This window comes from Protomyctophum parallelum (assembly GCF_964188405.1).
Source record: "Protomyctophum parallelum genome assembly, chromosome: 21".
Classification (NCBI taxonomy): Eukaryota; Metazoa; Chordata; class Actinopteri; order Myctophiformes; family Myctophidae; genus Protomyctophum; species Protomyctophum parallelum.
This window is the reverse complement of record NC_139713.1, coordinates 21,220,215-21,246,022: the sequence shown is the minus strand read 5'-3', so window position 1 is coordinate 21,246,022 and position 25,808 is coordinate 21,220,215. Positions and strand designations below refer to the sequence as shown.

The 25,808-nt window shown below is 43.1% G+C and overlaps 1 protein-coding gene across 2 annotated transcripts in view; it reads right to left on the bottom strand.

Annotated features, from left to right (window-relative positions):
* The window catches only part of whrna (whirlin a), a 181,474-nt gene that overhangs the window by 71,873 nt on the left and 83,793 nt on the right, over window positions 1-25,808 (bottom strand). For both annotated transcript variants that reach the window (XM_083793195.1, XM_083793196.1), the window contains exon 3: window positions 22,704-22,829. In XM_083793195.1, the coding sequence (XP_083649321.1) occupies window positions 22,704-22,829 (126 nt within the window). The remainder of the gene's footprint in view (window positions 1-22,703; window positions 22,830-25,808) is intronic.

Genomic DNA, 25,808 nt, shown 5'->3' with positions numbered 1-25,808 from the left:
AAAATTGCATTTGAACCTGCTGGAGTGTTGTCACTGCCTTGGGGTCCCCAAGAAATAACAGGTCGAGGCACAACCCGATGTACATCGAGACAAAATAGAAGACTTATCAACTCTGCCAGTGTGAGGCCATTTGCGGTACCGCTGAACAGCTACAAACCACATTTTTCATCCATGGACATTACATTATCCACACTGGTGTTTTTTATGAAGAACTAATGTACCAGTATTCAACTTGCCCTCCATTACCGTCGCCGTTTGTGACAAGGACCACTTCACCACTTTTCAACCGTTCATATAATAGCTCCACACTGATAATCATGATAAAGCGTTTAGATTTTCATTATCGTGAGAACGATGGCTTCCATTTTCGCAACCTTTCAGGAATAGAAAGCCTGCAGTTTCTATTAGCTTGGACTCCTCATTGATGATGTCACTGGTGGACGGGTATCTGAACTGCTCACAGCCCTCCTATGAGACACAGAATGAGTAGAAAAGGTGCCACTTTATTATGATTATTAGTGAGGAGCTATTATATGAAGATAGGTTGAAAAATGGTGAAGTGGTCCTTTAACCACTTAAACCCAATAGATTTGGACTGCTCCTTATTTCCATCTACAACACACACACAAATAGATGACTGTTGCTCACGTGTCACAAGCAACGCAATGCTTTGTGAGCTTGTAGATCTGCTATTATTTGCCAAATATGATCCCGAGCATCTTTTAATTTCAAGCTACTACATTTGCTGAGCCTTTGTCTCTATCTCTCATAGTAATAAACTACTCTTGGACAGTATAGACTGCCTATTCTACTTTTCAGGAGGAAAAACCCTGCCACAGTCACTGGTCTTGTAAATGGCTTGACGTGGCATTAAGACTTGATTTAGTGTTTAGCATTCAAAACAGTGTTCCCTTATGTCAGTTACTCTTTCCTTTGTTTTAATTCCATTTTATTTTGGTTAGCGAAGCCAATCTCACAGCGATTCCAATTAATATTCTGACTGAGCAGTAGCCAAAAGTACATTTCTGATTACAAGCTTAAGTGTAACTGTGTAACCAGGACACTAATCAATGATTCCAACATCCCTGGACTACAACATGCTTGTGCTTGTACATACTTCCACAGGAGAAAATATTGACAACTTCAACTTTGACTTAATTTACAAAAGCCTACAGCCATTCTAGCCAGCCAGCTGCAAAATCACTATCATATTAATAATTCATTGATTAATTGAATGAATGAATGAATGGATTAATTAATTTAATTCATTCATTCATTATTCAATAAAGAATAGGTCCATTGGCCAATTGATCCTTTCATTACTTCTCCAGTCTATCCAGGCCCGGATTAACAGTGGAACCTACTGTACCGTATTCCTAGGTCACTGATTTCAATGAAATGCCACACAGGCGGTGCGCTAGCTGAACGTGCGCACGTTTACTGGGCACGCAAACGCAAAACGTGTGGTTAGGCGCCCAAAGCGCGCATGCATGGGGCCTTTTGATTTGGTGTAGCGCCACGGCCTTCGGAGGGGATGATCCGTCACTGAGTCTATGAAATGGAATATGTGCCCGTCTGATATGGGCTCCCTCTGTTTCCAACAGTAAATCTCTCATCAAAGAGACTGTTCTTATTGCTGTCAGCATCTAACTGCTAATGGAAGATCTGAGGCAAAACAAAATGTCTCAAATATTGCATTACAGACACAAAGAGAACAGATCCCGTGTGGAGATTCAGGTGTCATTTCGGCAGCAAAGGCAGGACGAATAAAACACAGGAGAGAGGTACAGTGTAAGAATAAACAAGACAAATGTAAATTAAAAACGTGAATATATTATAATTAAATAAATAAAAAACATGCTTTGAATCGAATATTTTATAAGTCATGGAAGGGTACCTTCTGAGAGCTTCACGGGCAAAAATAATCAACTTTAAAATCTCAAAACGGGTCAGAAAGACCTCACAGACACTCAAGCGTTAACTCATGCAAATCCCCATCTCTTGTCCAAGGCCAGCTATGATCGCAGTGAGTTTCATGTATAACTAGAAAAAGTGCCCTTCTGGGCACAGGTCTCCACCAGGATAGGAATGTAGGACATTGCAGCTTGCCTTCATCTGGTGGTTGGATAAAAGGGCAACAAAAGTAAACTAGTGGGAATGTGGGTGCACAATTTCACGGAAATCACGCGATGTGTTCATGATTTGCAGCATTTTGTTTGAAACTGAGCACTCCTGTGAACTTTGGAAGCCAATCTTAACCAATCAGGATGGAGTCTGAGAAATCTGAAAGACCGGTTTCGTTGAATGGCTCTAGAGAGACTGTGTACCAATTTGCGTGATGTTTGGACAAAATCTGTAGGTGTACTGTGCAAAAACTTGTTTTGCACAAAGCGGCCTCCTGGTGGCGCTATAACAGGCCGTTCCGGAAAGTTTGGGGCAGAGGTTCATCGTTGGCATCCAGGGAGTGTGTGTGCAAAATTTGGCATCGACCGGGTTAATGGTGGCCGAGATTAGCTGCTCACGGACACACACACACACACACACACACGGACGGACGGACACACGGACGGACGGACGGAGTGCAAAACATACTCTCCCCCCATGCCTTCGGCCTGGTGGAGACAACAATGCAACAATATGCAACAATGCATATACAGTACAATAAGCACCTTAGATCTTAGACTCTAAGGTGCTGGGAACCAGCACGAAATTATTATTTTGTGTCAAAACATGCAAGTATAAGAAGATGATGTAACCCAGGTAAAGTAATAGTAACGCTCGTCGCCCAGGACGGAGATTAATAAAAGGACGGAGATTTACCATTCGATTCCATTTCCGGTTGGGACGTCATCGAAAATGTCCCCCCCCCATTTTAGCAGATCAGATCGAAAAAGAAACGTGAATAACTCTTGATCTACGGTAAATCATTCCGTCCAATTCTAAGCAAAGATTATGTTTTAGACAGGCCATCGCGGTCCCGCCGCTAGTCGCTTTAGAATTAATCATACCTCCCGTTGTTGTCGATCGGCTCGGGGGTGTTCTAGCTACTTCAGCTACATCCGGGATAGCGCTAAATGTGCTCCGTTGCTACAAATCGCTGGGCGCTCTGTTTTAATGGTCCCCCGGGCGTTGGGGGTGTTTTTAACTGAAGTCCAAAAGTAATTTCTGAAAAAGACATATGCCTAGCTTTCATTGGTGATATAACGCTATTTAGGTCAATGATATAACATAATGTATATGAAAATATAGCAGTGGGTAGGCTACTTGAGGCCAGTCAACTGACTTCCGTGTTTTGGTACGATGATGCGCGACCGCGACGCATCCAAACATGCCGGTCCGCAGACCTTTTATGAACTGTCAGCCGGCCCGTGATAATAGAAGGCTCTGGAACCCCTGTCTTAAAGCAGCTGCTCAGTTTGTGGTCTTGTCTCCCTACTTTGGAACGCAGGTGGCATTCAGGTGGTTCTATTTTGGCCCATGTGCACAAGTTGGATGGACTGGAGACGGGGAGGACATCAATTCTTTATCATGGTGCAGACAGGCTATTTGGAGACAAGTGACACATCAAAGACAGTGAACGCAACACATCTAAAAGTAATGTGGCATGCTTGTCAGAGGACAAATATGTTTATAACCTAATGTAATGTATTGCAATGTGTGCAGCATGACCCTTGTCAGCTACATCCCTCACATGATACAGAGCAGATTTCTGTCATGTGGATGTCTGTGTAATCTGATGATGTCTGATGATTAATGCCTTCTGTCAATCATGTTTGTACCACCAGTCTATCAAAGGTTGCAGTTTGATATGTATGTGTTTACACATGTTCACTGACGATCAGTGGTGGAAAGTAACATTACTGAATACATTTCACAAGTACAGCACTTAAGTATAATTTTGAGGTATTTGTTCTTTACTTGAGTATTTCTAATTTCCAATACTTTTATTTCTACTTCTACATCTCAGAGGCAAATATTGTACTTTTACTATATTTGTTACTTTGTAGATTTGGACTATTGTTACAACAAAACTTACAGTAACCACTTCAGCCCTTATATGAAGCAAATTGTGAGCTTGTAGATCTGATCATTTCAAAAGATTGTTATACATTTGAAAACGTTAAATGAGACATTCTGCATAATGAGTACTTTTACTTTTGGTACTTTTTCATGACAATGCTTTTGTACCTTTACTCAAGTACATTTTGAATTCTGGACTTTTACTTAAAACACTTGAGTACTTTTTCCACCACTGCTGACAATTGTACATTGTGCATGTGTGCGTGCGTGCATACGTTCATGTAAGACATCTCTGGAAAAAAAGAATTGCCACAGCATACAGTATCAAAGGTCCATCCCAGATGTTTGTTCAAACGACAAAAAGGAAGCTTTTCAAAATGTGCATCAAAGAGGCCAGTTGTCTTTGGTCTGAAAATGTCTTTCCCCACACAGAGTCTCTCACAAGCTTGTCTGTATTCCCCTGCAGCAGACAAGAGGCAGGCATCAGGTCAAGGAGTGGTCTGTGATGTCACGTCATATACGGCAGTGCTTCTGTCAGCTTTACTCAAACATCTTTGTATGCTAATGCAATCACGTATACCAACTCTTAGCGGTTTTATTTCAGACCGCAGCAGAAAGCTTTGCTTATGCAGCTTGTGTGGATGGCTGCTATACTCACCACTTGATCAATAAAAGCCTTGCTAAGGAAAAGCTGTTTCAGAATTCAGCGGCACTACCACCAAGCTACAGAGAAATGCACTAATTGTACCAATGCTACTTCCCAACACTGATCTCCATTGTCTTCCTTAATCTCTCTCATACACAACACATCCATTTTCAACCTCTCTCCATCGTTCTCTGTGACTTACAACAGCTCGGACTTGAGTTGAAAGTGCGCTGTGATGTGGGGCTTTCGGTGTACAGTACATGTATATGCTCTCACATTCATGATGTATGTGCTGGTTTTAAGCTGATGTCGGCTTGCACCAACGGACTTCAATTTCTACAACTGGCTAGTTGCACTACACAGCCCATAAGTCATACGGACATGAGCGTCGTATGAGGTCCCTGGCCTGCTGGCAACATTCACACGAAATATGACGCTGCAGAAACACAGCACACGTGACACACAATTGAGAAGACATGAATCTCCTGGGAGAGATGAATAAATATAATGTTTGACTACACAGTGAATACACGGAAGAATATAACCCGCTGCCCGATATTGGGCCTTTCAAGAAAAACCCAATATCAGGCGAGATATTGTTGTTACAAGCTTGTGCCACGAAGACAGCCAATCCTGTGGATTCATTGCACTTTGGCAAATGTAGTGATTATGATTATGATGCCGTTATTGTTTGACGAGCTGCTTAAATCTCAGACTGGTATAAATAAGCAGTTCCTAGTTAATCACACATTATTAAAGCCGGGGCCTGTTCCAAGGCCAAGGACAGACACTGAACAGCATCCATCGACACCTGTAGATTGAATAACCAAATCTATTGAATATTTATTGAGCATAAAATATAAATACATTGAGCATAAATATGTATAAGCGTCAAGACTCTGTCCCATTTGATTCATTCCCTGTAGGCATGAAAATAAATAGATGAACCGCCAAATGGATATTACAGGGAGGCGATTCTGAGAATGATATAGAAACAGAGCCCACGGGTTGATCCTGTGGTGGTGGTGGGAGCGCAACAGCAGCTAAGCAGTAGAGCAAGCAGCATAGCAGAGCCGCCAAGATGGCAGAGCAGCAGGAAAAAACAATGAGAAGAATGCAGGGAGCCTTAAATAGCCCATCCCAATCAGATGGAGTGAGCACGTGACTGATATCCTGATCAGGAGTTGGCTGTGCCCCTGGGGAAGGGGTGTTCTAAAGTTGGTATTTTGGTTACCTGTCTAAATCTCTAAAACACCTCTGTTACCCGTTACATTATGCATAGGTGTGGTTTGGTCGTAACAATAATTAAACCAATCACTGTGGCACATGCCATTGCCTTTAAGAGATCCCCTATCCGTTGCCCGTTATGCCCATTCAGTTCTATATTGCTTCATAGCCTTACGGTCTATAGCCCATGGAAGAGTGATGTGTTGCTGCCTTGAAGTCTCATTATAGAGCCCTGCACGGGCCTAAAATATGGGCCCTGGCCCGGCCCGGGCAAGTGGAGTTCAGCCCAGGCCCCGGCCCAAAGCCAGACATATTTTAATTTATTATTTCCAGCATGCGCGCCGCCGCAGCCGCTGCTTTATTGGTGCATGTGACGCAGCAGCAGCCATTCACTCTCAGCTGCGCTCTCTCGCACTCTGATAAACCCACATTAAGAACAAGAAGTCAAGAACACACACATTACACTAAAAAGTACTTCATAGTAGTTTTATAACTGCTGCACGTCAATCAGCAGCGCTATAGGCTATACTTGCAGCGCAACGCATTGTGAGCTTGTAGATCGGCTATTGCTGCATGATAAAACCCAAAACCACAATAATTAGTGGCCACTTACGTTATCTGCACTGTACAAATCCAACATTAGTTAATGCTCCTTTAAATTGTGTTTATTGCGGAGCTCCTCTGAGTCAGTCAGTTCTGTTCTGTCAGAGCCTAGAACGGTACTCGGTGTGTGTGTGTAAATATTTGTGTCCTTGTATCTTATCTCTTATGTGGACATAAATAAATGATTAAAATGTGTGTGTGTGTGTGTGTGTGTGTGTGTGTGTGTGTGTGTGTGTGTGTGTGTGTGTGTGAGTGTGTTCGTGTGTGTGTGTCTGTGTGTGTGCCGTTTTTCTTCTTTTGTGTTCTTGGCGCACAGAGCCAAGAACACTCATCTTTTCATTGAGTCACAACTAGCTCAGATCTCGCTCATTTTCAAACATTTCAAAGTGCTGTGCACATCTACGGAGTTCCAGCTTTCATTTGCTATATATCGTGCATGTAGGCCGTCTCGTAGAGACGGTATCAAGCGGAAATGAAATGTCTGTAAATCGGATTAAACCCAATTTGTGGCACTGTGATAAAGCAATGAGGGCTTCACTTCACCCAGTCACATCTTTCTCTCTTCAAAACCCCCCTCTCCCTTCCTTCATCTCCATCTCACTATTAACTTATCCCCCTTTTTCTCTTTTTCTTTCCCTCTATGATATTATAATTCCATTTGTGAGTAACAAGGCCATGCCCAGAGTAGTAAGTACTTCATTCCCCGTGATCAATCTTTACATCAGACTCCAGCCGCCATCACCATGCAGCATGCTGGGCAATTAGGCAACAACCAATGACAATGATATTCACAAATGAGGCTCTGATCAATGACGGTGATAAATAATGCCAGCCAGACACAGTTTACAGGCCAGGAGAAACAACATGGTGTTGTCTTGGGGGCAAGTACGGCCCAATCGATGGCAGTCAAGACACAACTCTTTGTTTCGCTCTAACACTGCCCATCTCAAGCTTCGCACGTCTACATTGATCGTGGCACGCTAAAGCTCTTGCTAAGTATGAGAACCCCACAGCTCCGCACGGCTCTGGCATGAATGATGGGAGCTGTGTCACTGTGTTCCAGAGAGCTGACGTACAGTTTATTGAGAATCCACATGAATATAAAGATGTTCTGTTACAGAGTTACAACATTGCTGACAGTGATTTTTTTGTTGTGTTTTAGTCTCCTCGACCACACACACACACACACACACACACACACACACACACACACACACACACACACACACACACACACACACACACACACACACACACACACACACACACACACACACACACACACACACACACACACACACACACACACACACACACACACACACACACACACACACACACACACACCACAAATAGAGACAGGATAAACCCTTGCCATTTATGCAGAGTGACATACAGCACCACATTTTAATGCATTTGTCCTGTGCACCGTATTGGACCTTGAAATGTGTTTTATTTATTATCAATATACAGAACTACACAAAAGCGCCATTCACACGGAGCACTGTGACTAATGATAACTATATCGTTCACCATTGTATTTTTTTCATAGTTGATGAGAACTCTGCCTTCCACTTGACTTGATTGAATGATTTTTAAAACTATATTATTTTTATAGTTATCGTTATAGTGCTCAGTGTACGTACTGTCACTTTATGAATGCAAAACGTAAGCCCTTCAGTATACTTTCTTTTATGGCGAATAGTGGAAAGATCTGTAAGCTTACTTGTAGATCAGCTATTTGCATAAAAATTCAGCGATTACATGTTTTTGATACGATATGGCCATTCTAGGGATACCAGATTGAAAGGGGTTAACACTATTTTGTTCTTTTGTTTGTTGGCATTTGAATATCGCACGCTCAGCACCTCTGAAGCGTCTGAGTCACAGACCATTGTGTGGACATTCATGAGAAGACAGAACAGTAGGAGTATATTAGACAACTGGGCTATTATTACACGCGTGCCATGGAAATGTCTTTCTACCCGATCATTACACCGCAACATCCTGGATCTGACAGCGTACTGAGCCATGGTGACATTATCACAGAATGCTGATCTGCAGCCTTGGAGCAGATTGCAGGCCTGAATGAACCGAGGACACAAAGGGAAGTGCTGGTCCCTATAGATCACTGATCCCTAAAGGCACGGCAACAAGAACACACTGACAACACCATCACCGCCCGCTCACATGGTGGGTGTGTGCGTGTGTGTGCGTGCGTGTCCATCATGCAAGTGTGTGCGCGTGTGCCTGCGCATCCATCATGCAAGTGTGTGCGTGAGGAAGAGGGTACATGTTAAAAGTGTGTACTTTTTTTCCACCCTCTCTCTCTCTCTCTTTCTGTTGGTACAGTATGTGTGTCCCTGTTAGTGTCTCTGCAAGATAGGGAATTCGAACAAGAGAGAGAGAGTGGGGTATGGAGGCAAAAAGAGACAGGGAGAGAGAGCAAGAGAAATCAGGAAAGAAAGAAGCTGAGAAAAGGACAGCGAGAGAGAGAGAGAGAGAGAGAGAGACAGAGAGAGAGAGAGAGACAGAGAGAGAGAGAGAGAGAGAGAGAGAGAGAAAAAAAAGACAGACAGATGAATAGAGGTATAGCACGGTGTGGCGTGCCACTCATCTCCCAGCGGTTCACTTTTACACTTCACCTCTCGATCTAGAATCTCGATTCCATGCTCTGGCAGCGAGACAGACAGGTAGAGTGGGAGAGAGATATTAGATTGACTCACCCGACCATGCACCTTTCAGCTCACCCCCTTTGACTGTGAACTGTGGCATTAGCCTTTCCTGAGCCCAAGTGAGTGAGAGATGTCATTTCAAAGCTGTGACCACTTGAGCCCTTATTTTTGTCTATAGCCATTTCTCTCCATTTGTACATTCCCTGAGTTACAGACCTGTAAGGATCTACTTAGTTGTTTAGCTGGGAATCCCCCAGAACCCACTTAAGGACCCCTGGGGGTCCCTGGACCCCACATTGAGAATTAACGAGTGAACTATAGCAGTATCCTTTCCAAAAAGTTATGCCTAAAAAAACCTTAGACTGCAGATTATCTACAGGCTTAAGGCCAGTTCATAAATCCACTGTTCAGCTGAAAATACGTCACATAATTTGCCCTGGACAAAAAATCAAATTAGCCTTCAGATTCTGAATGGAAGTTTGGCACCACTGCCTTTCTATCCGTCTCTCTCGGTCTGTTCATTCAGTTAATATAAATGCAACGCAATGGGAGCTGTCCCGCCATGACAGACATTCCATTTGCTGCAGAACCAGAGATATGACAAAGATAATTGCTAACAATTACAATAATTACAAACAGGTGCACAAACAAACACCTGTCGGCGTGCCATTTTAGCAGCACCCACCCTCCCCAACAACTTGCCTCTCTTCTCACCTGCTCTTTAATTCTATTACTCACTCCTGTGTTTACTCCTCTCTCCCACTCTCTCTCTCCCCTAGCTATCCGTTTTCATCAATAGCTCAACTACTACTATTTTGTCGACTACCTTTTTTCACTGATAAACGAAATAAAAACTATGATGACTAAAACTAAGACTACGTAAATTGACAAATTCGTCAACAAATGAAAACTAGACTATAGCGGAGAAGAGATCCAGTAAAGTAATTTTATGCTGGTTTGCAAGCTGAAAATATCAGATCTAAGTGTGTGAAATAAAATAAATTATAATGCATGCACTTTTTCCATTCGTAGAAATGTAGTGGAGTGAAGGTATACAAAAATACAAATACAAGTACACAAGTACAGTACTCGTACTTGCCTCCTTCAAAACTCTCTTCCACTCCTCTCCTAACCTCACAGCTTCGCTCCAATTCCTACATCCTCCTCTCCTCTCCTTCGCTCCATTCCCTCTAACCCCCGCCTCCTCCTAAACTATTGTCTCCTTATATCCCTCTTTTCCTCCCACATGCTCATTATAACGGAGTCATGCTGACTGAACACGAGTCTCTCTCCAGAGGATCCTAATAATGACCCCAAGGATCTCAGCTGCATCTGATAATCCCCACCAAAGATGGATTGATGCATCGTGAAGTGCATCGTGTGGTGAAACAGTCACTTAACCATTCGCTTCACCACGAGGCCATTGTACAAAGGTGTCCCATGCCATAAATATCAGGTTCATCGGGTTGTACTTTGTTGTTACATCTTGTGTGAAGTTACATAAGAGTAAAACATATTGGGTTTGGCTTCCTTCAGACAATGGCATAGATAATAATAACAGAATGATATAAAACGTAAAAAGATTTAAAGAAATAAAGAGATTCAAGAGCATCATCAAAATGTACATGTGCATATGAGAGCAGATCTACCAAGTTTACAATTTGGTACACAGTGAGCTATTTGACATGGTGTTGTACGAGTATGAATTAGGCAGCATTAGATCATTGCGAGGGCCTCGATGATGGTGCGTTACTTTTAGTTCGGGGATCCCAATGGGAGCCATATGACAAAGAAAATGCACTGCTAGCTTCCCGACATCGAAAATCGTAGCATGAAGTCATGGGACTTCTACTGAAGTTTGTAAAGTAGTACAACTTGAGTTGAGACTTTTGGAATCTGCACAACTTTTCCTCTTTTGTTTTTTTAAGCCACTCTTGTTCCCTATCCGTCTTCCCAATGATTACCAACTGATTGCAAAGCAAGTCTATGAATAGGTATGAAACTTGCGGGGGTCCGCTATAACTGCCTCTGTGTCAGTTTCAGCGCAGTGTTCGTTCTGCCCGGATATTTGCGGTGTGCAGATGCATACAAATGTCTGCTGGTTTCATAGTATCATAACAACAAAGACAAAGTTCACAACGAAATTCCCAATTACCTCTTGTACTACATGCAGCCACTAAGTTCTCATGGCTTTGGAGTGAAACCCAGGCTTACAAAAGGCAGGCAGGCAGCACACACAGGCACACACAGGCACACGCACACACAGTAACAGTGTTTCCACACCTAAGCGAAAAACGGCTGACAGCCGCGGACAGAAGAAGCTGTCCGCAGCTTCTTTTCCGAGTTTTTAGACAGCTGGTGGATGGAAATTAAGCTCCACCTCCGTGGACAACTGCCGCGACGGCTAGATTCCCGGAAACGCTCTCCTCCTCGGCAGTCGTCCGCGGAGGTGGAGCTTAATTTCCATCCACCAGCTGTCTAAAAACCCGGAAAAATAAGTTGCGGACAGCCGAGAACGTCCGCGGCTCTTTAGTAAGTGTGGCAGCACCTAAAGTGTCGTTCTCTCGCAATTTGCACTGTCGCAAGTTTCATACCTATTCATAGACCTACTGCTTGCTTTGCAATCAGCTGGTAAAAATCTAGAAGGTGCCATGGAGTTTCTTCTCTTCTAACCTTATCCAGACTAGAGTGGAGCTCTTTTAAGACCGGTGAGTATTTAAAGACAACATTACAGGGGATTGTTTGAGCTTGACCTAGTGATATTTTGCATCTTGTCTTCCGGTGTTTTGCCAACAGTGCATGTAACCCACCAAAACAAATCATGTTTTTCCTTCTCAGCTGTCTCTTTCATTATACCATACCTGCATGATTTGTTATTTATTTCAATGTTGAAACCAATTCCTTCCATGCTGGCCCATACTTACATACTCTAGGTTTGTCTCAATCAAACAACAAATGTTGAAGAGATTCAGAGTGGTAACAATTGGGTACAGGACATTCAGTTGTGCTAACTCTGTTATGCCATCTCAAAAAGGATCTAGCTGGAATTGCCAGCACAAGGACCTCAATTCCGGAAAATATATGTTATATATCGCAGAGCAATCATCTCTCCAGGGATACGTGTCCTGCAAGGCTATCGACAAGCCAATTGGGTGTGTTAGGCATGCTCAGATACAGTACGTGAACGCTAGGCATGCTCAGACACAAACTTTGAGCTTCACGGACATGCCCAGGGAACATTGGCTTAGGTTCCGGTATTGCATTAATTTAGTCTGCAGAATCTGGATAATACTGGTTCTATGGGGCAGGCTCCTGAGTTGGAAGCATGCCGTACGTACATGCTTTATCAACTCAAAATTAAGTGGGCAACACAACATGAAGGAACTGTCTCAGAAATTACAGAACATTTTCTTTGTTCTCTTTGCCATTTTTGTGACAGAGCACTTACTGAAAATGTGTGGCGTGTGTGTGTGCCAAATGGGGAAATCACTGGAATTTAGCTTTCCAATTGCCACCGAGGCTACAAAAGAGAGAACAATGCAACACGCTGAAGGAGGAGATGGACTACATTCAAACATAATTGGCATGCCCGGATTTAACGTTGGGCTAGGGTGGCCTGCAGCCCGGGGGCAATTTCATCATTAGTAGATTGAAATCCAATTCAAGTGAGATTTGTGTTTAGTTATTGTATATTTAGTTGTATTATGGTAAAACATTGAGAGCTTCTGCTCTGCTGCCTGCTGTGTGTTGTGGGGTAACTGTGGAAAGCCTGATCCGGTCTAAAGCCCACCTGTCCGGCCATTTTTCACACAGACTCACAACACACACATACTGTACCACCACTTCTGCATCAAAAACAATGCATATTTTGATGTCATGTTCATGTACACCCTAACTACTGTAAACCCGGCACTCGTTATGCGTGCGTGCGTACTGTTAATGAATGAATGAGTGAGTGAGTGAGTGAGCAGGAAAGAAAGAAAGAAAGAAAGAAAGAAAGAAAGAAAGAAAGAAGGAAAGAAGGAAGAAAGAAAGAGCTGTTAAAAAGAAAGAAAGAGTTGTTTGAGTGAAGAGCAACAGTGGTTATTTTCTCATAAATGGTCCCTCGCTGTTTGGGGGAATGAGGAAGCCCAGGTGCCAGTCAGTCTAGACTTTGATCAATGTGCCTCTGGGCTGCATCCACACATGCCTCATCTGTCTAGTGGTGCTCTAGTCCAGTCAATGTGAGGTCTGAGGACCCCCAGGGGTCCTTGAGGGATTCCATGGGGTCCCTGCAACGTTAGTTAAGTATCAATATCAGTCCACTTTAACATCAGGTATTGGGAAATAGCAGATCTACAAGCTTACAACATGTCGCATTGATAGTCTATTTTCAAAACATAAAAAATTGTGAAAAATATATTTGAAAGTCCATGTCAAAAAATATTTTCAGATGGAGGTCTGCGGGGAAATAGCTATTAATTTGGGGTCTCTGTACACTACGACTACTAGTCTATGACATGACATGGAAAAGCAGGGATTGTACGACCTGCTGTAGTGTACATACAGTGTAGAATATGTATTGCCGGTTTTATTATTACACCTTTTTGTGAAAATAGCCAATCTAAAATCTAAGCTCATTGTCAATGTGGACAACACGTTAATGCTGCACGTTATGAGCTTATGACACTTCAAGACTTGTAGGGATTTTCACTGATTTTGTGCTACACTCTTGTATGATTAAGCAGGGCATTCATTTATGAAATAAATATGGAGACATGCGGTTTCTCCCCTTGAAATGAGGTGTCATACAATGCCACTGTATTTCTATAAATATAGCTATTTGTAATTGTTGATGACATGTATACTATTAATGTGTTGATGAATTGAATACATAGGACCACAATGGAAACAAGTCCACGTGACTTATTTGTGTTATCCTTAGACTAAGGTCGCATTCACACGTCTACGTTGGTAGACTCGATGTGATTGGGCGGAGAAGTCGCATCATTCCTGCATACTGTATTTGCTATACGTTTTCCTTCACATTGGCTGTGTGTCAAACCGCAACAGGGAACCTCGGCAGGGAACTTTATCAATGTGTCCTGTCTTTGGAGGAGGCTGCCAAACTGGCTGCCAATTTGAGTGTTAATTTAACCCATTTTGACCTGAGATCAGATTCTAAAAATGTCTTCTAAATACTGACAGTTTTCTGAAAAAGCTATGTTTCTATGTCAGTCGTTCTTTGATTTTTCAAAAATAGCAGACCTACAAGCTTGGAGCGCGCCATTTTTGATCTGCTATCTTTCAATAGCTAAAGCATAACATAATGCTACATCTGGCCAGCTCGTTTGTGCTTTCCACACCACCATCTTTCTTCAGCACTTCCACACAGGTACGTACAGTACGTAGGTATCTTCTTGATCGCTCAAATGCAAGCTTGCTGGCGGCGAGTTCCCGGTGTTGATGGCAGTGACCGGCTAGTCTCATTCTCCTGATTGCCATCTCTGATACACTCGGATGCCCCCCTTACAGATGTTTGTTTCCTAATGTGTTTGTCCTGTTTGATGTTCAGTACCACACATTGCAACATGGTCCCGATGGCGCGGAGTAGCTTGGGAGGAACATCATAGGCCTGGAGCACCACCATTCCTCTGTGTAGGGCTATAGAGCGGAATGCCTATTTGAAGTCGATGAAGCACAGCAGCGTTACTGGTACTGTATGTTGTTTTTTCACTGATCCTCCGTAAGGCAACGATTTGGGTTGAGGCGGTTCTCTCCACTCAAAATCCATTTAGGTTTTATGTGAGATGAGGATTTGATAGCACTGATAGATGTTCAGTATCATGCAGTTTAAAAGTTGCGTGGGAGTTTATAAAGGGATTTTGGATATACAGCAGTTTGTGGTTGTTAATCTTGGAGTGCATTTCATTTGATTCTTCATTGACTGGAGGAATGCAAGAACATATTGTTTCCCCATGAATTCAAGGCTTCACAAAGTGATAAAGAAAAGGTTGTTTTTGGCAGTGAATAATTCATGAGGCCGATTCTAAAAATGCCTTCTAAAACCTAACCTAAGGTTTTCTGAAAACCTTCAAATTAGTCTTACCCAATACCCAATCTTTCCGTTTTAGGAACACAAGGCTGCTGTACTTTATACCTCATACTAAGCATTAAAGTATGAGGAATAAAGTACAGCAGCCTTGTGTTCCTACAGTACATAGGCTGCGACCATGAGACCCGTTACGGAATCGGTCCATAGGCAATGTGCCCAATTGTGGGCAATTTGTTATAGGGAACGTCAGTGGTAGTGTCTTGTGCAGTAAAATGGTCTATCACAGGTTTTATGGCTCTATTCTTCAGCAATTTACAGTCATTGTGTCTCGTTAAAACAACATGTTTTGGGCAATTTAGTGACTGAAAGTTAAAACAGTCCAAATGGGGACGTATAACATCCTCAATGAGAGTGTTTCAAGGGGCACAAATCAGAGTGGTTTTACTCTGGGCTACTTGAAGGTTTCTTCATGCATAGATCTATATTATCTAGCAAAGAAAACTTTATAGGGACAACAGATTATTACTAATAAACTCACTTGAGGGAATTTGGACATGGCACTAATAAATACAAACTTGTGCAATATGTCAGATGTCTACGATCCAGATAGTCTTATAAACTACTCTGGATGTACAATCTGCCCCAGGCGCACCGTTTCTCCGATCCGCACAAACCTGACACAAGCACTCTGTGGGGGGGGGACTTCCATGAGAATAGTCACAACAGGGAGCGTGTCCTCCAGCGTATTGCCCCTCCGGGGGCTACATGTTGTCAAATCAAATCAAACTTTAAAGACACATTTAAAAACATAGATCAAAAGAAATCGATCAAAGACAGGCCAAAAAATAAAACACCAATACCCAGCAGGCACAGTCAGGACCTGGGCGAATTAGTGATGACTCAATTTGGGCCAGATCAAGTCAAACCGAGACTAGTCAGTTCTGGCCCATAATATCACCTGATTTCAACCAACACAAATTCTGCCCACTAAGACGGAAGTCCTAGTCAGATCTGGCCCAGAATAAGCTATATTTATTTCGACGGGTGAAGACGACCTGGAAATGACGTAAAGATCATCCCCATATGGGCTGGGATATGGACTAGTTCTGAATGTCACCGGAGTCGCATAACGTCATGCGTCATCATAATGACGTCATTTGGCTTGCTGGATACAATCAAATACAGTCAGACAAGCAAGCAAACAATAAGACAGGAGGTGATCATGGTGCACAGTGCCAAGGTGCACTGTTGCTTCAATCCACACCTAACTTGGCCAAAACGCTGTTCAAGGGTCTCGCATGAGAATCAATAATCAAACCAATGAACCTTCGGTACGTAAATTACAAACATACGGATTCGGGACGATACTGCTGGCACAGACCATAGGACTAGATTTGAAGTCTGTGTAGAGGCCTGAAATTCTGGCACAAAAAAATGACCGGGTTTGCAGGAAAAAGCGCAGACATGATATTTAGTAAATTTTATTTGTTTAAATGAGTAAAAATGGTCTATACAGTAGCCTGTATATACAGTTTATTAAGTAAAGAATGATAAATTACTGATATCCTATCAGTAATCTATCAGGACATGGCCCAATGACCTTTACTTGAAACATTTTGGAATGAACTCGCTGGAGTTTACACAGCCTGAATCATTAAAGTCCATTCATCTGTATGGATACCGACTGGTCTGCCGTTTGGAAGATCGTCCTGAAGAGCACAGAGAATGACCTTTAAACAATGCATTCCCCGGTGACTCCAACACTGAGTGATGGTGCGAGCAAAAAGCTCACCTCAGGGGTGAAATTAGCTTCACATTGTGGATCAAGTCGACTCAGTGTACAGTTCTGACGGTAACCAATAGGGCTCCCTTGTAAAAGAGATCTTCAATGGGATTTAAGGTTATAGGCAAGGGTTTGGGGTGAGGTTACCCATGTAACTCTGATATACTTTGTCGCATGCTGAATAACAACAATCTCCTATGGCATGCATTTGTGCAGAGAAATCATTTGCACGACTGGTGTGCTAGAAGAAGAGACTACAAGCTTGCTATATGCTATTTCCACTATTTTGGAAATGTTTCAATACTTTTTATTATTATATATTTCAATTTTTTGTATTAAAAATACATTTTAAAGTTGTCACCTATAATGGCACAAATTACGGATGCCAGGGTTAAAGTGGTTAAACAGGATCAGCACGGATGGTGTAGTGTCACCATGGTCCACATTCCGTTGCCATCAACCGTGTACGTGAAAGGGCATGCTCATGCTCATCATCACAATGTGGATACCAAAAGTCAAAACATGACTGAAAATGGGCTGGACAAACAAATGCACAGGCAGGCACTACATACACACACAAACATACACGTGAGTTCACGAAAGAAAGAAAGAAAGAAAGAAAGAAAGAAAGAAAGAAAGAAAGAAAGAAAGAAAGAAAGAAAGAAGCAAGCATCTGTCTCCTGTGGCAGAATGGAGGCTTAAAAAGCTGATATCCAAACAAGGCAAATCTGCATGACTGCATTTGAGTCATCAACAATGTACTGTACACATTACAAAGCTACTACATTAGGATCCAACTCTCTGTGACACCTAGTTTTTTCTCCGAGGCGTCTGTCATTGTGTTGACGTGCTCTGACCTTTCCCTCCAGACTAATCAAATTAGACTGAACCTTGTACGATAGCACAACAAGGGCTGACCTTCCTTAGACTGCTGTCTGTGGGCTGCGATGGTGGTGGGGCGGCATGCATGCATACACTTGCAAATGTCACACACACACATACATACACACGCACACACACACACACACACACACACACACACACACACACACACACACACACGATAGGTGGGTCACAGGAGGTAAATAATACGGCATAGGTTACATTGAGCTTTCATTTTCCCTCAGAATGAAGGACGACATGGCCACGCTAGCAGTGTGATGATTACAGAAGCCTGGCAGGGATATGGGTCATCCATCAAAGTCAGCACATCTAGATGAATACCACCATACCAATGCAGTCTGCGCTTTAATATGAAGATTGTTGTTGGTATACAGTACATTTACACATTATCTGATATTCATCATCTGCATTTTCCCATCTCTAACTATTAGGAGTAGTAATTATGTGACCAGATTTGACTGAGAGCCTGCCATCGCGCAACCTCCAGCTTTTCACCAGAGAAAAAACTTTTCTTCACATACTTAACTAGAGCATGTCTGAAATAAATGTCAGAGCTGAAATCGACATGTAAATATGAAATAAATGCTTAAACATGTAGCTAGGTGTAATGTTAGAGACCACAGAAGTGAACCTTCCAAGCCTGTTTTCTCAACGCGCTGTTTTCTGCAAGACACTAAGCCAGGAGGAGCCGGGGATCAAACAGAGAACCTTTCCAGACAGAACCTTCCCCGCCCACAGTCACCGTGGCGTTTTGCCAGATCGTACAAGTTGAAACCCCGCAGTATGTTTTCACCCCGCTTAGGGGAACTAGGATGCACAACGCATCCTAGTTCAGTTATTGCACAATGTTCTTATAGAAACCGAAATAATACACTAAAATTCTGCCAGCATACAGATAGCTGCTTTTGTGATGACAACATTGAATTATTTCCGCATTGAATTGAAAGAACTGGCTCCTACATAAATGTAATATTTACACAATGGCATCACCCACTAATACTTTTAGTAAGGAACCTGTCTGAACAGCGATTATACTCATCCATCACTGTCACATATGTTATTCTCTGGTGCATACAAACACCACAGAGCTATCACACAACAAGGGATATCATGAAGACAGCGGTCCCATGGGGGTACCAATGAGCGGTGTGCAGATGGTCCCGTGTATCCTGGTACACATCTCTGTCATCTCCAACAACTACACCGTTTGATGTGCCACAGATGACTCTTGAGATAATTGCATGACTGATGAGTGTTTAGAGAGAGAGAGAGAGAGAGAGAGAGAGAGAGAGAGAGAGAGAGAGAGAGAGCAGAGATAGCAGAGAGAGAGCAGAGAGAGAGAGAGAGAGAGAGAGAGAGAGAGAGAGAGAGAGAGAGCAACGGTGTTCGTCCTGAGACCTGGCAGAGATTTGGAATCTTACTGAGTGTAACCTTCTTCTAGTTTGATTGCATGTTGTGTGCACCTGCGCCCCTAATAGCCTTTGTAGTATCTGCCCTTGTAAAAGGAGTTTAGCTGTATCAGCTCGGCTATGGCCAGAGCATCTGATGAAAACGCTGTCCGAAAATGAAACGCCACTTTAAACCAAAACAAATGTATTGTTTCTGTCTTCTGTCTCCCGTCTCCCTGTGTGGCTTGTTAGCTTGGATGTAATGGGAAGGTTCAGTTTGGTGGAGTATATTCTGTGGCTGCCTCCATGGTCTCTCGGTCTGATCGTTATGTCCTCATCCTGCAACTCCTGCTGCTGGTGCAACGCCTCCTATCTGGCGTTGCCCTATTCTTCCTCCAACTCTGCTTTTCTCTTCGCCTCAGAGTTTTAATTATCTGTAAAGCCAGTAGGCTAGATATTCTATATCTATAGGGTCATGGTGTTGTAGCACTTTCGGCCATCCTTTCGGCAAGCCCTTCAGCGAGACATGTCTAAAGATGCTTTTTTTTTGTATGTAAAAAAAAATGTATTTTCTTTTGTCTTTACATCTGAACACGTTCTCTCTCTCTCTCTCTCTCTCTCTCTCTGAAAACCACTGCAGTAAAATACACAGTAAAATCCCTCAGTGTTTAAATTAACCATTCGTACACTCTGGATTTTATTCTGTGTGGAAGCCTGCTGCTTATCAAGCACACCGCTGCCTTCCATTTGTTTAAATCCATATGAATGACAATATTCCACATCAAACAGCCAGCTGCCAGGTATCAAAATGACAGAGTGGAGTGGGGAAAAGAAGGGATGCGGAGAAAAGCAATTTTTAGCTCTGAAGAAGCTGAAAGTTTTTCTCCCCCAGAAAATCCATCGCCTACAATGCACAGGGCGGCACCCCACTGGAATCAGCAGAGAGTAGGGAACGCGTGAAGAGACAGAGTTATTGTGGCTGCAGAATAAGGCTCAAAACTGAAGTGAATAAAGAGTGGAAAAAGCAAATCATCGTAATTTCTCTTTCTATACAACAATTCAGCCATCTATTACTTTTACAGTATGGCATGCCACTGAAGCGGTCAGCCATCTAGAAGAGTGATTCTCAAAGAATAAAAGTTTCAAGGACCCCCAGGTTGATATGCATTTGCCCATGAACCCCCATTTGTAAAATCTCAACTCTGAGGGTGTACAAATGGAACCCACATGGACTGTACTAATAATCCACCGTGTCTGATTGACGTAATCAATATGATGCACAGAGGAATCCCCTCTTGTCTCTTCTGTTCTTTGTACCTTTTCTAGGAGGCCTCACAACAATCGACAAAACAAATCCGGCGAACTGTGAGTGTGTAAACTATAGGCTACATATTTGTACACTCTCACAAATTAAATTATGCCCCTGGTTTTTGGATTTTACTGTGCAGTGAGTGCATCCAGGATCACCATCCCAGGCACATTTTGTGTGCGTGCGTGCACCCCCATGCCTGTTCAGGCTCACTAATAAGCCACCACGGCACTTAAACCACCAGATCTCTAATGGGTGTGCGATGAAAGACTACATGGAGCTCAAGTCCATCAGCATATGGCTCTACTGGCTGGGTACTTGTCCATGTCATTATGACAGGCACATTAACAGTTTGACTGTTTTTTACGTTTAACACGCATTTTAATCAACCCCCTTTCACTGCCGAGATTGTTGTATTACCTTTAGAGCATACGCTGATTATTTGGGCTTTTAATCCGCGAAAATCCAGCGAAAAAAGGTCCCGTGGTTTGTTATGATCCGAGTGTCGCATCCACCACCCGGATGCACGCGGAAGACGCACACAAGACTCGTCTCAATGAGGCGTTGCACCCAATGCATTTCCATTGGCCTCAATTTCCCAGAAGCCCTAGCAGCCCACAGCATGTGACGATTTCCGGTTTCGTCATCACAGCGAAGCCATCCAGTCTCATACTCCGCGACGAAGACGGATTTTCTTTTGATTCATTACATTACGGCGGATTAAACACATAAAACAAAAGGCGGGTATGTCCGATACGGCAGCGACATTAACCTGGAGTAATCCATTCGCGGCACGGAAACTGTTAAATGCCCCATATCACAAGAGCGAAGTGCCAGCGTTTTTTCCACTATAGGCGTTGGAATGCTGAGGTTCTTCAGCCTCTCTGTGTGGGTCCAGCACAGCCTATGTCTCGCATCAGTTTAGTGGATAGAGCGAGGCTTCATTTTTCTGTTAAGGTTAGAGAGGTTTGGTTTTCCACAGCGACAGCAGTTACCCCCCACTGCTTGAATGAACTGCACTGCATTCAAGAGGAATCACTTTTCTCCCACAGTGAAGCACGGCGAAAATAGCAGATCTATACGAGCTCACTATGCAGTAGTAGTTCAGGTGTTTTAGGTATCCGATGCCGTCTTTTAATCTGTACACAATGTAACTGTGGTCTCCCTGCTCTTCTACTGAGGACCCTGGTGTCATCTTGTTTGAAAGATAAAAACGAAGGAATCCAGGCACTTTATGAATACAAGGCAAAGGCCCTGAGGCTGTTTCCTACTTTTTACAATGAGTGTCAGGAGTGTCAGAAAACCTGCATCCACCGTCCGTCAGTCAGTCACCCCACGCCTCCATATACGGTCATGCCTCGTGACATCACACCTCCATTATGGTCACGCCTTCATATATGGTCACGCCTCGTGACATGGCACGCCACCATACCTATGCTTCTCGCCCTGAGGGCTTCTTACTGGTAAACTATTTCCATACTTATGCCGAGCACCTGGTTGCTGTGTCACACACACACCAAGATAGGTGGGTCACAGGAGGTAAATAATACAGCATGGGTTACATTGCACCTGGTTGCTTTGTCACACACACACACACACACACACACACACACACACACACACACACACACACACACACACACACACACACACACACACACACACACACACACACACACACACACACACACACACACACACACACACACACACACACACACACACACACACACACACACACACACACAATCAGTTATCTGTACATTTGATTCTGGTTATTTCATTACTTTTAGTTAACTAAAAACCCTGCAGTAAACTCCTTAAAGGTCTGACCCCTCTTCAACGTCCCACTGGATGACGACAGGGATGTGAAATGTCAGACTGAACCATTGTAACAGCCTTAATTAATTAATATAAAAGTCATATTAATAAATAAAAGGGCAGAAGATGAGGAGGCGATAAAACATCGGTACAGTGACCAAGACCATATTACTGGAATAAATGTCACATATTTCATCTGTTATGTCAGAGAACGAGAGAGAGAGGCAGAGAGTGTGAGACATGAGTGCGCGCACACACACACACACACGCGCACACAGGTTGGGGTGTGGCTACCTTGAGTCCTCCGCACTCCGCAGCGGAACCTCTGTCCACTCCGGTGATGTAGATGCCCAGGGCGTACTCCATCCCACCACGGATCATCAGACCCAGAGAACGACCATCATCCAACACCAGGTTGACCTGACAGAGAGGGGGGGGGGGGACCAAGAACAGAGACACATCTGGTTGACAAAAGACAAGAAAGTAACAAAGCAGAAGTGTGGCCTAAACCATATATTGTAGCTGTCGGGCAGAAGCCTTGTATCTCCAAACATGTTGGTCATTTAATGCCCTGCTTCATCACACGAGAGAAGCAGAGAAGCAGACTGGCACAGCGGGCATATGCCCATTAGGCCGAGCAATTAATGTTCAACTTTTTTTTTAACTAGAATCAGAGTCAGAGTCAAGCACACAAGTAGTGCTTGTCTGGCTATTTTCAGAATTTCTGAAAAACTTCTTTCCATTTCCTGATAAGCAGTGGTGGAAAAATAACTCACATTTTTGTCTTATTGCAATACTGCAATATAGAAAGTACAAAAGTATTGGCATCAAAATCACACATTGTGGCTGAAATCTACAAAGTACTACTAGTAAGTAAAGTTCTCAAATGAATGTAGTGGAACAAAAGTACAACATTTGCCTCTGAGACATATAGTGGAGTAGAAGTAAAAGTTTTGGAAATACTCAAGTAAAGTACAAATACCTCAAAATTGCACTTACAGTAAGTACAGTGAGTACTTAAGTAAATCTACTTAGTTACGTTCCACCAGTGCGGAACATGCGATGTTTCCACCGGACAGCGAGGATCCAACAATATAGGTTGGATCACACATCCCAGATGTGTGGTGTGTTTGAAGCAGATGTCTTTGCTAGCTAAATTAATAATTCAAGTCCCTGCTGGATCCATCCACGGTGTCTTTTTTGATGAACGAAATGAGGATATAAAAGTTGATGCGTGTCAGAACCGATTAGGCCTGGTCTCACACAGTCTCCAACGCTATAGGAACTGGTGATGGTAATGATGAGGAGGTTGATCTGGATGCAGTTCAGACTAGCAATAATGGAGCTGAGGGACTGCCTCTGTCATCACCAACGTATCACTGACTTAAGTACTGTGGTCAGTGGGGTGGAAAAAGTTTTTACTTCTGGTCGTATCGTCGTCTACACAGGCTTATGTGAACAACCCAGACAGTTTTTAAGTTGCTCGATTTAGAATTTAGATATTTTATATTCATTTTAGCTAATTTTTTGGATGTTTTTTGGAATGTTTTTTAATTAAAAACGAAATGAAGGAAACCAACAATAGAGGGATCCATAAAAATTGGTCCCCACCCACTGTTTGGGAACAAGTGCATTGGACAGACATCCACATAAACTGCACCACTCCAGGGTCCAATAAGCTACATTAGCAATATACTGTATCACAATCCGTTTCTGACCAGAAGACATTTTTCTAACATCATTCTAGAGACTCATAGCAAAACAATATACACTGACAACACTCAAACTGCCAAACAAACAATTTATATAACCTCACAAGCCAGACAAAACCCTGCTGTGATAAATTCCCAAGTTCTCTAGTATGCAAACCAAACATTCTTCACTGCCTCATTAAAGGATCATACCTGTGGTCTGGCAGCATATTTTTCTGAAAAATAATAATATATCTCGTGGGTGAATAAATTATAGATGAGTGGACTTCAACTGACATTTGTTTGACAAAATATTTAATAAAAAGAAAAAACTCTCACACCAGTGTGCCAGTGATCACCATCTCCTGTGCCAATGTTGGCACCCGTGCCTATACGCTGGCCACATAACTGTAAAAAAGTCCCCATCTGCCGATTGGTCATTGTGTCACTGTAGTGCCGCGAATGCTACTGTGGGTTGTTGCCAACACAGTTGACGAGATCTATTTTGTAATTAAAGCTCCTGTGCTTTATTGACACATCAAGTCTATACACTCGTAGTAGGGCAGCCTTAGGGCTGCTGCTTGCAATAAAGTCCTTATAGCAAGCAGCTTTTTTATTATAGATTTGCACATTGGAGCCACCAAGGGCACAATTTTGAAAACACCTGCCATTCAATTAACCCGGGCATTGCTGCCAGCTGCCTTGAGTCAGTCTACCCAGAGTTGACCGAGAGTGCACAAAAATGCTAATAAACGGCTTAAATTTGTGAAATGTGCCAACAGTAAATGCATATTTAGATTGATTGGTCAACCGACTGAGTCTGTGTCTGACTAGCCTGGGGTCCACCTATGCTTTCTATGGCATAGGCATTAGGCAGCTCCCGGCAGGATCCCGGGAGAATCTAGACGCAGCTGCGTGACATGAGACTAATTAATTAGAGCGACAGAGAGAGAAAGGAGTACGAGTGTGTGTACGTGTGTGAGTGTGTGCGTCAATTTAACAAAAGTGCAGACGATCAGAAATCAGAGATTGATCGACGTTTGCGCTACTCTATGCCGAATTGAAGTGGACTCGGTCCCAGACTTTGTTTTTCTCCCTGGAAATAAAAACGTCTGGGTTTCCGAGGCTAGTGTCTGACAAACCTGTAATTTACGACCCGACCCTGAATTGATACCAAAAGCAATTAGAAGTCTGGGTTATGCCGTTTCAGCCATCCAATTATTTGGTAATAACCCAGATGACACAACGGTTCAAGTACAGCAGCAGTCGATCAGTTTGAACATTGCGGGTGTCAATAAACGCTCTGTTTCAAGTAAAATGGACATAATATGAATAGCTCATAAAGCTCTCTGGGCTGTCATTGTCTCTGGCGTTGGGTGCGTGTGTGAAGCTATAGGTACACTCACCATCCGGCTAGCTTATGAAGCTATAGGTACACTCACCATCCGGCTAGTATATGAAGCTATAGGTACAGTGTACACCCACCATCCGGCTAGTATATGAAGCTATAGGTATACCCACCATCCAGGCTAGTCTATGGGACTGTGACCGTGGCTACAGATCCAATAGCCTGCGGGGACCGTAAGGATGCAAATAAACAGATTCAATTTGGGGGAAAGTGAAAAATGGGCTTTTGTCCCTCAAGTTGTGCTTTCCGTGGTCAACCCACTGAGAGGAAATTGCATGAGGAAGAAGAGATAGAGGTTGC